Raw genomic sequence first — 17,222 nt, 5'->3', positions numbered from 1 at the left:
TTATTTGCTTGGTTTGAATGTTGGGGAGGTAATTTACATTCAGACTTTTAGCGGCGGTTTTTAAGACCGTCGATATAAGGACCTATAGCAATGGATAGCGACGGTTTTTTCCGCAGGTAAAGCAATCGTCACGAAAAGTAGTGGCTAAGGAAGACCCGAATCCGCCATTTGTGCCTTTTTTCAACTGTTTTCGACATATACCTTGCTTCTGCAGCTCGATTCTTCCCCTGAATTGTTTCCTTCACTTCACCGGGAGAAACCGTATCTAAAAGTCAAAAAGCGTCGTTAAAAGATAAAATATCGCCAACTAGAACGTCAAATCTTCCCTGATAAAACTCTTTCCTTCTTTTTTTTTTTTTCCTTACGGTACAGCAGCAAAGTCACCCTTAATCATGATTATAATATTAAACAGTTGCATGTCCACAAAAGAGATCATTTTCATCAGTTTAGGGTGTTTGATCTTTGGATCTTACTTTATCTTCTGAGGTCTTAACTTTTCAATTCTTTTCCATGTATATATGGAAGCCACACATGAACTATGTTACCTTTAATTATCCATATATAAATATTAATAAACTCCATATTTGAAATATATTTGGTGGAAGTTCATAGTATGTCTAGCCGCAAAAGTTGGGTGACATTCATGCTAAAGGTTTTTCTTTTGGCCATAAATGAAGAGCAAAATGAGGGGGGAAAAGAAACTTACAAACAAGACTCATGCAATGCAATTGATGGTAAAACCATTTTTGTTTGTCTGTCAAGAATCCAGTGAGAAGTCTCCTCCTAGTATTGGAACCTCAATGAAGCTACATTCTTAGAAGTGGCCAAAAAGGAGGCCTTCCTTATTTGTGATTTAGAACGAAAGTCTTAATGGATAAGAAATTTGTAGATATATTTGACATTTCGTCTTTCGCCGCCATGTTGACATTATTGATGATGTATTGCAGGCTTGCATATGTCTTGTTTTGACTGAAAGCTAGCGTAAAAAGCCTTTGTGAATTGATTGTACGCAAGACTTCAACATGCACCAATATGCGCATAGCAAAACTGACAAGGATATGTTGTGTTCGCCAAAACCGAGTAAAATGTATAAACATCTGGGATACCAAAACGATGAAAATTTGTTCTAGAATGAATCATCCCAAAATGACGGAAAATTATTCTAGAATATGATCATTTTCTTACCAACCAAACTGGGCAGATGGCTTTTGTCCTTGTGTCTGTTTCTCCAGATTTCTTTGTCAAAAGAGATCATTAATATTTGTTTATACCGGAGATAAACTTTCTATGACAACAGAACACGTGGACAAGATCTATTTTGGCTGCAGAAACGCCTTCGGCATGCTTCCTACCGAAGCCATCTATCTTGGCCCTTTTTACCAGCGGACGCGTGTCATGCTCACAATCCGCGTCCACAGTCACACATCGAAAATACGAGCACAGTGCACACCTCCCAAGGCCTATATAAGAAGACCTACATCCCCAAAAGGAACGAATCAGAACAAACGGTACGCTATCGATTGATCTGTCAGTTAACATTACTAAAACCGTACTTACTAAAGCATCAGAGAGCCTTCGGCCGGTACCACACCGGTGCCCCAAGGACTTACCGAACGTGTCCTTTTGTAAGTACTTACCCTTCCGAAGTAAAGCATCTTCCAAAGACAGTCACCTACCGAAGGCATAATATAACTAAGTTGGGCGAAATACGTGCCGAACCACTTTTTCGCATCAACAGTTTGGCGCCGTCTGTGGGAAACGAGAAAAATCATCAACCCACCATCTCCAAAACATATGGGGACCACCTCAGTACCTACGTTCCTATCAGAAGAAGGGCTACCGTTCGGTAGGCAAGGCGGAGCTAGCCCAGCGCTACCCCCATGCACTCCCTTCGAAAACGCCCCTGCTACCCAAACAACCGCTGAAGCCGAGCTGGTAGCCCAAATCGTGTCCCTACGGAAGGACATGGCAAAGCTTCAGGAACACAACCACCTTCTTTCGTCCAAAGTGGACGAAATCCAGCAGCTGCTCCACCAGCAGCACATGCAGAACATTCAGACAACTCACTCCTCCGAGAGCTTGCAGACCCCTCATAGGAAGAAGAGACACGAGAAGGTAGCAAGGGCAACGCCCGCACCTTCCAAACAGTTGGTAGTTCCGGCACCTAGGGATCAGCCGCACATCCCCAAGAAGGTCTACTCCGATTGTTGACATCGGATTAACGATCGGGAGGCAGAAAGACAGAGGTCTCCGATCAGGATTAGCGCTCGACTAAGGGACTCACGGATGAAAATCCTAGGAGACAAGTCGCCTGTCCGGAAGGTCAGAGGGCTGGACCCTGCAGAAGAGTCAGAATCCGAATATATCCCTTCCAGGACGCAAACTTCCACCTACCGTTCGGCAACGCCTTCACGGTACTCGGGGGTTGATCCACCAAACCTACAAAGACGATAGGAAGATTATGGTTCCGAGGAAATCCCTAGCCGAGACCCTGTTGTCCGACTCCTTTTTCAAAAAGTCCAGAAAATGAAAAACGACAAAGCTCTCTCCCAAGAACCGGAATGGGGAAAGCTCGGCCCGGACCATTCACCAGGCGCATCCGGGACTCTCGGCATGATAGGGAAGGGCAGCAACTGCGTATACCATTCTATACGAGAACGGAAGACCCCTTAACACACCTTCACTCATTTCAGTCCGCCATTGGATGCAAGGGCCTGAGCGATGAAGGGCAGTGCCTGCTATTCCCGTCTTCCCTTACCGGAGCGGCCCTGAACTGGTTCTATCGGTTGGAGCCGGAAACGGTAGATTCCTTCAACGAGCTGAAGCATATTTTCCTCAATCACTTCATGATCCAAACGGACCGCCTCTACTCTGCCGATGATCTGTATACGATCCTGCAAATGGAGGACGAACCTTTGAGAGAATACGCGGCGCGCTTCAGTCACGAATACTCAAGGTGTCCGGAAACAGACGATAGGGCAGCCTACGGCGCCTTCAAGAGTGGCCTTCGGTCCTCACATTTTCGATACCTAGTACATAGCAGCAACTGGCGCACGTACGACGAACTGATGAAGCAGGCAGCAATCCACGCCAAAACTGAATACTTCAACTCGAAACCCGGGGTTTCGGCACGGCAAGGAGATGCCGAACCAAGCGCTTATCCGGCAAAGGCGCCATCCTACGAGAGGGTCGACCCATACTCGGCAGGTCATAAGAGAAAAGACGACCGTGCCGATCGAAGAGAACACCCGAAGAAGGGAAAAGGGAGGTATGAACGCAACGACAACCGAGCGCCCATGCTGAATCGTGACCACGGCAACGAGGTCTTTACCCTACTGAACACTACCTATGAGGCCGTTCTGATGAACGAACAAGAAATAATACCAAAGCCCAATCTGCGAAGACCCAATCGGCAAGACAACCGGGATACCGGTAAATTCTGCCGATACCATCAGCATAACAGTCATAATACGGAAGACTGTATAAGCCTAAGAAAAATTGTCGAACGGTTGATCAGAGAGGGGAAGCTAGATCAGTACATCGCCCGGCAGCCATCGGCGCCAGTGCCGAATCAAATTCGGCAGATAAACATGATAAGTACTATCAGCGGTGGCCCCACCATTGCAGGAATGAGCAACCGTTCAATGAAACAATACGTGCGTGCCGCACAATTTCCTCAGGTATTCGGCATAGAGGTGAATCGGCACCCTGAAATACCGAAGGTTCATTGGGAGCCAATCACATTTTGCGAAGAGGAGGAAGAGGGCATCCTCTATCCCAACGACGACCCGATGATCATTCGAGCAGAAATTGCCGACTATGATGTAGGACGGGTACTGATCGATACCGGAAGCTCCGTGAGCGTGATATTTGCCGAAGCTTTCCGAGAAATGGGGATAAAGGACAGCCAGGTCAACCGGCAGTTGACGCCTTTGTTAAGTTTCTCTGGAGACCTGGTCCAACCGGTCGGTAGTGTAAAACTACCAATTACCTTCGGCACCGCGCCAAGGAAAACGACAGTATACGATCAATTCCTGATCGTTGATTGCCCGACAGCGTACAACGCTATAGTTGGACGAACAGCACTCACCAAGATCAAGGCACATCTTTCCCCCCATATGCTATTGATGAAGTTCCCGACCCCCAACGACACCGGGGCTGTCCGAGGAAATCAGCTGAACGCGCGGACTTGCTGCGCCACGGCCCTGAAGTCAACCTCTTTCAAAGTTCCCGACCCCCAACGACACCGGGGCTGTCCGAGGAAATCAGCTGAACGCGCGGACTTGCTGCGCCACGGCCCTGAAGTCAACCTCTTTCAAACTCCCCGACGAGACCATGTCTGTCCAAGGGGTACTGAACGGTAAAGGACCGGTTGACGACCCAAGAGATGAGTCCCCGACTCCTCACACACAACTTGCCGAAGGACTGGAGACGATAACCTTGAACGAGGAGCAGCCCGATTGTCAGGTCAGAATAAGCACCAGACTCGCTCCTGCCCTCCGAACGCAATTCATAAATTTCTTGCGGAACCATTCGGAAGTATTCGCATGGTCCTACGAAGACATGCCCGGCATCGCCCCAGAGGTCATCAGCCATAAACTCAGCATCTCTCCCGCTTATAAGCCTGTAAGACAGAAGCGCCGTTCGTACGATACCGAGCGATACGAAGCCATGCGTAAGGAGGTTGACAAACTTCAAACCATCGGCTTCATCAAGGAGGCTACGTATCCGGTATGGCTGGCAAATTCGGTAATGGTCCGAAAAGCCACAGGCGGGTGGCGAATGTGCCAAGACTACACCGATCTGAACAAGGCCTGCCCGAAGGACAGCTTTCCGTTGCCAAGGATAGACCAGCTCGTGGACGCCACCGCCGGACACGAATTGCTCAGCTTCATGGACGCCTATTCGGGATACAATCAGATATTCATGCACCCTTCCGACAGCGAACACACCGCCTTCATAACGGACAGAGGGTTGTACTGTTACAATGTCATGCCATTCGGCCTGAAGAACGCGGGGGCAACATATCAAAGGCTTGTCAACAGAATTTTCGCCAGATACATCGACAGCATCATGGAGGTTTACGTTGATGACATGTTAGTAAAAAGCAGAACTGCCGAACACCTGCACAATTTATCAATCATGTTCGGCATACTGAAAGACTACCGGATGAGGCTGAACTCGATGAAATACGCCTTCGGTGTATCTTCCGGGAAATTCCTCGGATTCATGATCAGTCAGAGGGGTATCGAAGCGAATTCCGAAAAAATAAAGGCAATCATCGATATGGAAATGCCGAAGACGACGAAGGACATTCAGAGCCTTACCGGACGAGTGACGGCCTTGACTTGCTTCATATCAAAGGCCACCGATAAATGTGTACCGTTCTTTAAGGCCTTGAAAGGGGGCAAACGGAATATCATATGGACTGCCGAGTGTGATAAAGCGTTTCAAGACTTAAAGGATTACATGGGAAAAGTACCCCTTTTATCAAAACCACTACCCGGGGAGATTCTCTCCCTATACCTCTCGGTATCTAGCACTGCCGTCAGTTCGGTATTGATTCGAAAACTAGAGAAGGCAGAGCTACCGATATTCTATGTCAGTAAGGCACTCCAAAGTGCCGAACTTCGGTATCCCCCATTAGAGCAGCTTGCACTAGCCCTGGTGGTCTCGGCACGAAGACTTCGGCCATACTTCCAAGTGCACGAAATCAAAGTTCTGACTAACCAACCGCTCCGGCTGGTGCTCCAAAAACTAGAGACTTCTGGCCGATTGATCAAGTGGGCGATCGAACTCGGAGAGTTCGATATCCAATTCATGCCAAGGCCGACCGAAAAGGGTTAAGCCATTGCCGATTTCATCTCCGAGCTCACCCCATCAACAGCACAAGAGATACCCGAGACCGGGTTGCCGGAAGAACTTGATACCGAACGCTTTGACGCCTCAACTCCCGTATGGAGTCTGCACGTTGACGGCTCGGCAAACCAACAAGGGTGCGGAGCAGGCTTGGTACTGACAACACCGGACGGACTCAAGATCGAGTACGCCCTCCGATTCTACTTCCGAACCTCCAACAATAAAGCGGAATATGAGGCTCTCTTGGCTGGCCTTCGGTTAGCCAAGAGCATGAATGCCAAACAAATCAGAATTCACAGCGATTCCCAGCTCATTGTGAACCAGGTAACGACAGACTTCGTGGCCAGGGACGCCTCTATGCACGCCTACCTTTCGTCTACCCATCAGCTGCTCCAAAGCTTTCGAGCTTACGAGATCAAGCAGATCCCCAGGAGCGAAAATAGCCATGCCGATGCATTGGCACGTCTGGCTTCGGCAATCAACGACAAAATCGGAAGAAAGGTGCCAGTGGAAATTCTTGCCCAACCGAGCACGATAGCCTTCGAAACATGTACCGTACAGTACGAAGATACATGGATGTCTCCTATCTACTCGTACCTGACCAACGGCATCCTTCCAGAAGACAAGGCCCAGGCCCGAAATCTTAGGTACCGATCGGCAAGGTACACCGTCATCAACGACGTCCTGTACAAACGTGGCTACACAACTCCATATCTCAAATGCCTTACGGCAGAACAAGGGGACTATGTCCTTCGGGAGGTCCATAATGGTGTGTGCGGCGACCACTCCGGGTCCCGGTCACTCGCCCACAAAGCCTTTCGGCAGGGATACTTTTGGCCGACCATGCACCAGGACGCTAATTCGCTAGTGAAAAAGTGTGATAAATGCCAGCGTTTCAGTAGCATACCGCACATCCCTACCGAACCTCTGACATTGATCGTGAGTCCTTGGCCTTTCGCACAATAGGGGCTGGACCTGATCGGTCCGATGTCGCAGGGCAAAGGCCAAGTGAAATATGTAGTGGTCGCCGTCGACTATTTCACCAAATGGGTAGAAGCCGAACCTCTGGCAACCATAACGGCAGCAAGAGTGGAAGACTTCGTCTGGACTCACATTTGTTGCAGGTTCAGTATCCCATATGCAATCATTATCGATAACGGCAAGCAGTTTGATTCGGACTCTTCAGGCAATTTTGCACCCGCCTGAAAATCAACTTGTTTTTCACATCACCGACCCATCCCCAGTCAAACGGTCAGGTCGAAACAATAAACAAAATCATCAAGAAACTACTGAAACGGCAGCTCGACAAGGTCAAAGGAGCCGGCCAGAAAAGCTTCCCGAAGCACTCTGGGCCATTCGGACATCTTACCGAACGTTCCACGGGAGAGACCCCTTTTTCTTTGGCTTTCAGTTCGGAAGCCGTGGTGCCTGTGAAAATTGGCGAACCTTCCTACCAAACGAAAACCTTCGCTTCGAAGCCGAATGAAGAAGCACTTTCTCTAAGCCTCGATCTTCTCGAAGAGCACCGGGCATATGCCAACCTTCGGAATGAAGCCTACAAGCAACGTGTCTCTCGGTATCACGACTCTAGGGTCAGACACCGCTTGTTCCGAATCAGAGACTGGGTCATGCGGAAGGTATCCTTAGCAACCAAGGATGCCACGGAAGGAACCCTCGGACCTTCCTGGGAAGGACCCTATGAGATCATCGGTATCCTTCGATCGGGAACCTACCGCCTAAGAGACTCCAACGGCAAGACCCTCGATCATCCTTGGAACGTGGAACATCTCAAATACTATTTCAAGTAACCTAGCCTACGGTAGGACAAAGTTGTAACCGATTGAAATGTATTTGCCCTTCGGCAGAAATTAATAAAAAGCCTTCGGCACTATTACTTCAGAACCTCTTTTTAAAATTACTCTACTAAGCCCACAGCTGCCAATAGTGGCAAGATAACGTTCTGCGGCATCTTTATTAGCCTACGGCAATAAATGTTTTTCGAAATTGTTACCCTACAGATTCCATCGGAACTTAACGACTTCGAAGTGTCCCTTTAACGTCATAAATCCTATACGGAGCCTTTCGGCGGTAAGTACGATCGCCAATTTAAACACGTGTTCAGATTGTTCAAACAACAGTAGATAAAAACACGCATTTGAATTAAAGATGCCCTCGGCATCAATATGTTCGGTACACGAAATAAAAAAAAAACTAATACAACTATCACGAAAAAACGGCAAGGAGCCTCAAGTTTCATCGGCGGCGGCAGCCTCGGCAGATCCGAAGCCTTCGGCGGCGTCCTCCCCCTCATACTCCTCGATCATTTCTTCGGTTATTCCTTCCGGTAGGGGGGAGGGTCGGCTATGAAGTTCAGGTTCAGCTTTTGCCCAGGGTTGTACCGTTTGAATCGGTACAACAAGTCCGCCATCTCCGAGCCCACTTCCTTATCCAGGAGAACAGTGAACTCTTCGGACGAGCGGTACCCCCGAATAGCTGACTGAACGGCAGCCTCGATCTCCGCAGCCTTAGCCCGCTCCGACTCCTCCAAGGCCACCTGCACTGCCTCTTTGGCGGCCTCGGCATCCCTCGCTGTCGCCAGCGCTGCCTCCAGGAGACCCCTCATCTCCTCCACCTTCTCCTTCGAAGCAAGAACCTGCCGTTCGGCATACTCTTTCTCCTTCAGCAGGTGGGCATGCTCCTGGAGCGCTTTGCCAGCCTCGGCGACCTTGGCCCTGCCGTCCTCGTACGCCTTCTTGGCGCGCTCGGCAGCAGCAATGGCCCGCTTGACGCAAAGCCACATGTCCATGGACGCCTGCACAAAATAAACAAAGTCAGAAGCGTGCCACACTTAAAAAATAAAGGACGCAAGAAGAAAGACAATCTTACCGAAGCCTGAAGCTGGAAGGCGCGTCTAGCCTCCTCCCGAAGAAACCTCTTCGGTAGTTCGTCGATCTCCGGCAGCTATATCTGAGAGCCGAGGATCATATGGTTGACGAACTCGACCGTCTTCGTCGGGCAGGCAATGATGACAGCCTCAGAAGGACCGTCCTCGTCCTCCACCACAAGGACGGCCCTCGGGACCTCCGATTGGCGAGGGCGCTTGGAGACTGGCTGGGCCTCCAGATCGACCGTCTCCGGCCGTTTACCGGCAGCCTTGGAAGCAGTGGCTTCAGTACCCATCCGCCTCGGTGCGGAGTCCTCATCGCCGACCCGCCTGAGCACAGGCTTGGCACCCAGCTGCCACATACGATCGGCGAGAGTCTGATCCTCAGGATCCACCGCCGTCTGCTGAGCAGAAGCTTCCTCAGGCTGCCTCTTTTTCTTCTTACCCTCCAGGCCCATCATTAGGCGCCTCCTGGAGGACTCGTTCATCTTCTTCGCCTCGGCAGCCTTCCTGGCGTCCGTCACTAGTCAAAAGCATTTGTCAGTCGGCAAGCAAAAGCAATGCACGAAAACAAACAAAAAAAGGAGAAGGAAAGATACACTTACTCTCAGCAGGGTCGATGAGGCCGGCTCTGACGAGGTTGTCGGTGAAGAGGAAGCGTGGGTAAACTCGCTCGGCAGCGGGTACTCTCAGCCTTACTCTGTCGAGCTGCTGGATCTCACTTTGCTTAGGGCTCGGCTGCTTGAGTTTATCTACCAGAAGAAGGAAAATTAGTTAAATAAAACAAGGAGAGAAGAGAAGCCGACCTATCAATCGGTATCTCGGGACCCTACCGGCAATCTGAAATGTAGTGGGGACCGAGAAGCGGGGAGGAGTTCCCGATGGCGATTCCCAATTGCTGGAGAGTAGCACCCGCCGATTCCTCCACGACTTTTGAGAAGTCGGCACCGAGCTGATGAAGTGCCCCCGCTCGGAAGCCTTCAGGCAGTTCGCCTGAACCTAGCCGCCGTGATCGGTGCTCTTGGACTTGGTAATGCTGTATAAGTACGAGAACTGCTCGTAGGAAGGCTCCCCCTCCTCGGCAATCCCGAACGCAGCAATTACCCCCATCAAGGCCACCCGATCTGGGCAAGGATCTTCTGCACGGCAGGTTGTAACGGCAACCGAACCCCTTGCTGAAGAACATCGGTGAAGAAGGTCACTTCACCGTTCGCCGGGTCGCTGAGGGACTCGACAGGGCTCGGTATCCTCATCTTCACCGAGTCCGGAATGAGGTACTCGGCCCTAATCCTCTCCAGCTCTCGTTCGGTGATCTTGTTGGGCTCCAAGTAGTCGACCCCGAACAAAGTTTTCTACGGCACCCCCATCGGTACCCTAGGCTGCTCCCGATGGACGATCGTCACCCTCGGCTGGGAGGGACCGGCAATGCCCTCACCACGACCGGAGGTGGAGGCCTCAGGCTGATGCTCCAACGGGCCGACGCGGGTACCGTCCTTGTACACCACGGCCAAAGGTTGCGGTTACCCCGTCATAAGCCCCTTACCGATGCCATGGGTGGGAATGGAGGTCACCTCCTCACCGAATAGCTCAAAATCGGTGTCTCCTCCACCCTCGACGTCGAGGCTTACAGCCCCGCTGGACGTATCCCATCCCGATGATAACTCCCCATCGAACGCGTTGGGCTCACTGCCGAACGGCGACTCGCTATCGGACATCTACAAAACAACGAAAGGGAAGCTAAGGCCCGTGCCACAAACTACCCTACCGATACCTACATCGCTACCTATGGCCACTAGACTACCGAAGGAAAATCCTACTTAACGTTCGGCTAGCCTATGCCATGGAAAAACGTATAATTACATAAAAAGAGAGTATTCTGGGGGTACTGAACGGTATCTTACCTTGAGTAGTGTGGGATGATTTGATCGCCGATCAGAGACTTCGGAAATCGCCTTGTATGCCGAGAACCGCTGTAAAAATCGGCTTGATTGCCGTTCGCTCTCTTCAAAAATCGTCTGCGCAGAGCTCTCGCGTCAAACTCTCAATTGCAAAGTGAGCCTTACGTCCAGAGCAACTTCTATTTATAGGGAGAGAGCTATAACGGTACGCCTCGAAAGACTAAATGGCTCTTTAAAGCGCCGTCAGACGTCCTTTCGCTGGCCATGCGTCACCCGACGAATGGCGCCGCCGACTGCACGCCAGGAACTGAAGACGAAGCGTCTCTCTGCCCACTCGCCTCTCAGCATCGACGACCCCACGAGTCCCAGGTCAATCTCCCCCAACGAGCCTACCGAACGGCGGGTCAACCTCCGAACCACAGTAGAAAACTAAATTCCCTTCCGAAGAACCTTCGGAAGAGAACTTGGGGGACTACTGTTTATACCGGAGATAAACTTCCTATGACAACCGAACATGTGGACAGGATCTATTTTGGCTGCAGAAACGCCTTCGGCATGCTTCCTACCGAAGCCATCTATCTTGACCCTTTTTACCAGCGGACGCGTGTCATGCTCACAATCCGCGTCCACAGTCCCACATCGAAAATACGAGCACAGTGCACACCTCCCAAGGCCTATATAAGAAGACCCACATCTCCAAAAGGAGCGAATCAGAACAAACGGTACGCTATCGATTGATCTGTCAGTTAACATTACTAAAACCGTACTTACTAAAGCATCGGAGAGCCTTCGGCCGGTACCACACCGGTGCCCCAAGGACTTACCGAACGTGTCCTTTTGTAGGTACTTACCCTTCCGAAGTAGAGCATCTTCCAAAGACAGTCACCTACCGAAGGCATAATATAACTAAGTTGGGCGAAATACGTGCCGAACCACTTTTTCGCATCAACAATATTTATTTTAGACTTCTTCACATAAGGCAAGGATGATGGTGACTTTTATAATAACCCATGAAATTATGATAAGATAATAATGCATAGTAGGGTTTAGTGATGGGGAGAGAGACCCCGTTTATACCTAGCAATGAGGCAACATGTAGTCCATCATTGTTAAGAAGTGATAACAACTATTATTTATTTTTAATTATCCTAACCAATGTTAATATATATCTTAAGGCTGGAGTGGCTGCTACTCTAATCTCTCTTCTTTATTCAAGTCCGACTATAGATTTTCCATCTTACCAAAAAAAATGTTGCTTGTGAAACATAATTATCCCATTCGATTTGAGCACACATTAGGATCCCATTTGTCATCATGTTATGAGCCGATTTGTAGTGCAAAGGAAACCCAACTATTTGAAAAAACTTATGAGAAATTTCGCAAGGTGGTTGGAAAAGATTATTTAGTAATCCCTCGCATACATCATTTTGGTATATATTCTTTAGTTTAGTTTGGTAATAATACATCCTAATTCAATGGCAATTACACTAATGTATGTAAATGCTCATTTGAACATAACTTGGTGACAAATTAACATCAATGTATTGTCTCTATTAGTTGCAACTCATCACACAAGACGCCACCAAATAAACTGGATTCTTCCGGCCGGCATAGAGCCACGAAAATCAACTCCAACTGATGGCCGGCTGCCCTCGCACGATGTTATTGGAGCCTCACACTACCAACCACCGATCGTTGGTCGGATTTCGTGAAACGGTGTTTCTTGTTTTAAACTTTCATGTCATAAATCTAGCCTAGGACTTAATGCTATTGTTGATGCGAAAAAGTGGTTCGGCACGTGTTTCGCCAACTTAGTGATATTATGCCTTCGGCAGGTGTCTATCTTCGGAAGATGTCTAACTTCAGAAGGGTAAGTACCTGCAAAAGGACACGTTCGGTAAGACCTTGGGGTACCGGTGTGGTACCGGCCGAAGGCTCTCCAATGCTTTAGTAAGTACGGTTTTAGTAATGTTAACTGACAGATCAATCGGTAGCGTACCGTTAGTTCTGATCCCTTCCTTTTGAGGATATGGGTCTTCTTATATAGGCCATGGGAGGCGTGCACTATGCTCATATTTCTGATGTGGGACTGTAGAAGCGGATTGTGAGCATGACACGTGTCCGGTAGAGCAATGATCAAAAAAGGAAACGATCGGTAGGCACCATGCCGAAGGTCATCAGTGATCAATACCAACCATGTCCACGTGTTCGGAGGTCATAGGTCGTTTATTCCGGGTATAAACAGCTATAATTCAAAAAAAAAAATTCCATAGGTTTTGAGTAATTGGAAAATATGTTATGGTTTGGTGGCTAGAAGACTTGACTTTGGTAGTAAATGCAAAGGATAGTGTCGCTATATAATATTTATGAGCCCCAAATTGCCAAGGGATATAACAAACAATTACAAAGAACTAGTCCAAATTGATCCTCTTAGAAAAAAGACAAGAATGGGAGAAGTGGGTTCAATTAAGAATCATTTGATTTGTTCAACTTCAACCATCTGTGATTGAGAATTTGAGATGGAATCGAAATTTAACTAAAGAGGATACCTAAACACGTGTACTTAATTAAGGAAAGTAATTATATAAAAAAATAATTTTATTTATTTAAAAAGAAAACAAGTAAGAAAGGAAACAAACAAAAGCATAAAAACACTGCGTTCCTTTGTCGAAATTTACAAGACCCAATCACCCGAATGACCAGTAGCAGTTTCCAGTTTCCATCGTAAAGACTACGTTTTGTGACACCGCGTTTTTCCAATTGCCAAGTCTACCTTTGAATAACCCCCTTCCCTCTTTCCCACCCTTTAAAACTCTCTCTCTCTCCCCCTCTCTCTCTGTAAAAAGATCTGGCTTTTCCTCCTTGCAAGACATTTGATGCAATTTCTCGGGTATGCAAATCTTTTTCTTTTAATGGATTTTCTTTGATTCTGGTTCTCCTTTTTTATTATTTTCTCCTTTTCCACTTGGGTTTTCTGTAGCTTCTCTTGCTTTGTTCCTTTTTTGTTGTTATCTAACGGTCAACTTCTCTATTTAATTTCAAGAGCCCATTTCTGGCTATCTCTACATGGGTTTCTGATTTTCTTTATTCATCTACTCTGTTTGGTTGCTGAGAAAAGGGAGGAACACAAAAAGGAAAACGGAATTTTGGATTCTTTTCTTTGTGTAGTTGGGGTTGTTCAGTAAGAAGGTCAAGTCAACCAAGTCAAATTGTTTAGTTTTCTGGGATACCATATGATGAATTTTTTTTCTGGAATTTGATTCTTTTCCTTGTTTCTTCTGAGCAACCAAATTAAGCAAATGGGTTGGTTGTGTGTTTGTTTGTGATTAAATATTATAGTTGTTTTTAGTCTTTTGATCTCGTTTTAAAGTTCCAATTTTTCGAAAGTTCTTGTTGTACCGGGAGATTGCACGACCCAAGTGGTCGTGGGCTTTTAAGGAATTGGGGCAAACTTTTCAATTTGTGTATGTTTTCTTTACAAGTTTGTGTTGCTTGATTTGGTGTTCTCGGTTACTTCCTTGAAATTTGTTCTTGAGCTGTACTGCCCAATTTTCATTTGATTATGAAGGTTTTGAACTTCTGCTAAGTTGGCTCTTCTTTGTTTGAGTGCTGATGCTTTTGGTGTGTTGCCAACATCTCACATATTGTTCTTGTTTGCTCTTCCAGGACTGCTGTTGATCTTTGTACAGATTTCTAAAGTACCATTTTTCAATTTCATTTAAGATCTTCAGATCTTCTACCCCATTTGTCGCTCGACTAAATTGTGCATATTTTCCCATTGAAAATGTTTGGCTTAAAGAAGTCTCCTTTGAAGGCTGCTAAACATATCACAGTTAATCCTGCTTCTTCTGGCTCAAACCCTTTTGAAAATGCGCCAGTTGGACAGAACGCTAGCACCAATCCATTTGATGATGGTCAAGGAGAAGAGAAATATTCTTCATATTCATACAAGACTACGTTGACAGAGAGAAACAAGTACAAGAATGATTTCCGTGATACAGGAGGAGTAGAGAATCAATCAGTGGAAGAGTTGGAGAACTATGCAGTGTACAAGGCTGAGGAGACTACAAAATCAGTCAACGGCTGCCTGAAGATTGCTGAAGAAATAAGAGAGGATGCTACCAAAACTTTGGTCACTTTGCATCAGCAGGGGGAACAAATCACTAGGTCCCACATGGTCGCTGCAGACATTGATCAGGATCTTAGTCGGGTATGGTTTCCTTGATCAAATTAAAGTTATATACATCATGAATTTAAGTGCATACGAAAGATAAGACTTGAAAGTATTATGTTCCCAGTATTGATGCAGTTGGTTATTGATTAGACTATCTACTACCATTTATCATGATTAACAATTTAATTTTTGCATTGCATACCAACGGAGTTGATGGTTTTTGTATAGCAGGTGATCTTGTTCTTACAGGCATTATCTGTTTGTGATATGCCTATTGGTTTCTACTGTTGGTCTTGATTTGTGTTGATAATTCCCCATCGCAAACCCCTTGCTCTTCCTTCTGGAGAGAGTTTGGTTTGATTCCTATATAGGTTTTTTGTTTTCTTTTTCTGTAATCCTGGTGTAGATCTTTATCTAATTTGGGGATGGCAAGCCTTGTCCATATAAGAGTTTATCAATTTAACTTTTTATAAGTTACAATGAAATGATGATGGAATGTATAGTACAAACAAGCCACTAATGGCAGTGATGATAAATATAGTGTATCCTCCAGTACTCTTAATTGTGAAAATTGACATATCATACTTTCTCCAATAGCCTCCTTCACTATTCTATTCTCTTCAGCAAGAAACACGTTTTAGTTCTTGAGTCCTCTTTCAACAACTCCTATGGTTTTGTTATTGTTGTTTTTGGTATTAATGGTGATCTTCTTTGGTAGAATGAACAATGTCATTACTTTCTTATTTCAGGGTGAAAAACTTTTAGGAAGTCTTGGGGGCATCTTCTCTAAGACTTGGAAGCCAAAGAAGACTCGCCCAATAAGTGGCCCTGTCATCACAGGAGGTTAATTTGCTTTCTTTTCTGTCCATTACTTATATGCCCTTTGTTGCCCCTGGAAATTATGTATATTGTCTCCTTTCTCTGGAAAAATAATAATATTATCATTTTCAAAATTGGAAAATGCAGATAATGCAGTCAGAAGGGGCGGCCAATTGGAGGAGAGGGAGAAGTTGGGACTGACTTCTGCACCCAAGGGAAGGTCAACTCCACAAACACTACCTCCTGGACCTGTCAATGCCCTTCAGAAAGTTGAGGTTTGTATTTGTTTGCTTGGTTTTTGTTCTTTTTCAAATTTTCCAGTTGACCGACTTTTTGGCTTAAACAGTTAGAGAAGGCGAAGCAAGATGATGGATTGTCGGATTTAAGTGATCTGTTGGGAGAGCTGAAGGATATGGCCGTTGACATGGGTTCTGAAATTGAGAGGTTAGTTATGATGATTCAGTTCAGATACATGGGTGCCAGCATCTTTCCGTTCATTCTATGCTAAATTGATTATCTTGATCACCATCCTCTATTTGCTCATCCAGCCTGAACCTTTTAAGGCAACATTAAACTAAATGTAACTAGTATCTCCCCAATGATTTTTGCAGGCATAACAAAGCTCTGGGCCATCTCTATGATGATGTTGATGAGCTAAATGTTCGTGTTAGAGGTGCAAATCAACGCGGTCGTCGTTTGCTTGGAAAGTAGAATACAGGCGCGCGCCCCCCCCCCCCCCCCCCCCCCACAAAACATATTCTTTGTTTCACTCTTTTTTTAGCCCGATTTATGGATCTGGATGTAGACACGTTGAAGTATCTGGATATGGTATAACACTTTGTTCGTGAAACATAAGTTGAAAGGATGATTAGTAAAGGATACTTTTTCTTTAAGATGAATGTGTTGTCATCTAGAGCCTTGTTTGTTTTATACCTGTCTTAGCCTATTCAAAATTCTCAACAAAGTAATGAACCTGCAAGGAAAGAAAATTCTCAATAAAATCCAAAACCCATATATATATATATATATTATCAAATCATCATTTCCATACTCATGGTACACTGTAAATCCCCATTACACAAGGCATAACGAAACTAAGCAAAATGCAAAGAAAAACCCAGTAAACAAAACAAACAAAAAATCAAGTAGCAAAGCTCGTTTATTGTTGTTGTTTGAGGAGTTGGTTTTCAGATGGTGGGCTTGAGGTCCATGATGCTAGTCATCTTTGGGGCATAGAGCTTGTACACGAGTGCTTGCCTTTTAGCGAGGTCCAGCTGGGCCTTGCCGTCGGAAATGACTGAAGAGAGATGGGAGGGCTCGGAGAGAGACTTGTTGTGGCGGAAGGCGTCGATGGTGCGGCGCTTGGTGTACTCTCTCACGTTGTAGTCGCAGAACTGCCTCGCCGTACGCAGCAGCGATCGAAACAGCCACAGCACCTCCACTTTTCTTGGGGTCGTCGACGCCATAGATAGAGCTAGAGCGATCAAGGCGAGAGAGATGCGTGTTTAGATGGAGTTTTTTCTACCCAAGCGAACAACATGTCGTTTTATAAATTTAAAAAAAATTACAATTACAATTTCCTTTTTCT

The 17,222-nt window shown here is 46.5% G+C and overlaps 3 protein-coding genes across 4 annotated transcripts; all 3 read left to right on the top strand.

Annotated features, from left to right (window-relative positions):
* LOC109949362 lies at nt 2,562-4,364 on the top strand. Its single transcript, XM_020564790.1, has one exon. It carries the CDS (start codon nt 2,562-2,564, stop codon nt 4,362-4,364), a length of 1,803 nt encoding a protein of 600 aa, XP_020420379.1.
* LOC109949361 lies at nt 4,564-7,667 on the top strand. Its single transcript, XM_020564789.1, has 3 exons — nt 4,564-5,842; nt 5,888-6,798; nt 7,161-7,667. Exons 1-3 carry the CDS (start codon nt 4,564-4,566, stop codon nt 7,665-7,667), a joined length of 2,697 nt encoding a protein of 898 aa, XP_020420378.1.
* LOC18776628 (SNAP25 homologous protein SNAP33) lies at nt 13,309-16,533 on the top strand. Of its 2 annotated transcripts, none has more exons than XM_020563755.1 (6): nt 13,309-13,531; nt 14,308-14,851; nt 15,565-15,658; nt 15,782-15,909; nt 15,981-16,078; nt 16,246-16,533. In XM_020563755.1, exons 2-6 carry the CDS (start codon nt 14,426-14,428, stop codon nt 16,343-16,345), a joined length of 846 nt encoding a protein of 281 aa, XP_020419344.1. In that variant the 5' UTR covers nt 13,309-13,531; nt 14,308-14,425; the 3' UTR covers nt 16,346-16,533. The 2 variants fall into 2 exon arrangements, with proteins under 2 accessions (XP_020419344.1, XP_020419345.1); XM_020563756.1 differs by lacking the exon at nt 13,309-13,531 and adding an exon at nt 13,638-13,830.

Source organism: Prunus persica, chromosome G5, assembly GCF_000346465.2.
Source record: "Prunus persica cultivar Lovell chromosome G5, Prunus_persica_NCBIv2, whole genome shotgun sequence".
In the NCBI taxonomy this organism is placed as follows: domain Eukaryota; kingdom Viridiplantae; phylum Streptophyta; class Magnoliopsida; order Rosales; family Rosaceae; genus Prunus; species Prunus persica.
Note: the sequence above shows the minus strand (reverse complement) of the source record. Positions and strands in the feature narration are given on the sequence as shown.

Bases quoted from the DNA above. Each gene is read 5' to 3' on its own strand.
- LOC109949362 (XM_020564790.1), top strand. From the start codon at position 2,562: ATGGGGAAAGCTCGGCCCGGACCATTCACCAGGCGCATCCGGGACTCT.
- LOC109949361 (XM_020564789.1), top strand. From the start codon at position 4,564: ATGCCCGGCATCGCCCCAGAGGTCATCAGCCATAAACTCAGCATCTCT. The intron at 5,843-5,887 runs GTTAAGCCATTG...CCCCATCAACAG, and splicing joins GCCAAGGCCGACCGAAAAGG to CACAAGAGATACCCGAGACC. The intron at 6,799-7,160 runs GTGAGTCCTTGG...CTGAAACGGCAG, and splicing joins CCGAACCTCTGACATTGATC to CTCGACAAGGTCAAAGGAGC.
- LOC18776628 (XM_020563755.1), top strand. From the start codon at position 14,426: ATGTTTGGCTTAAAGAAGTCTCCTTTGAAGGCTGCTAAACATATCACA. The intron at 15,910-15,980 runs GTTTGTATTTGT...TGGCTTAAACAG, and splicing joins ATGCCCTTCAGAAAGTTGAG to TTAGAGAAGGCGAAGCAAGA. The intron at 16,079-16,245 runs GTTAGTTATGAT...TGATTTTTGCAG, and splicing joins ATGGGTTCTGAAATTGAGAG to GCATAACAAAGCTCTGGGCC.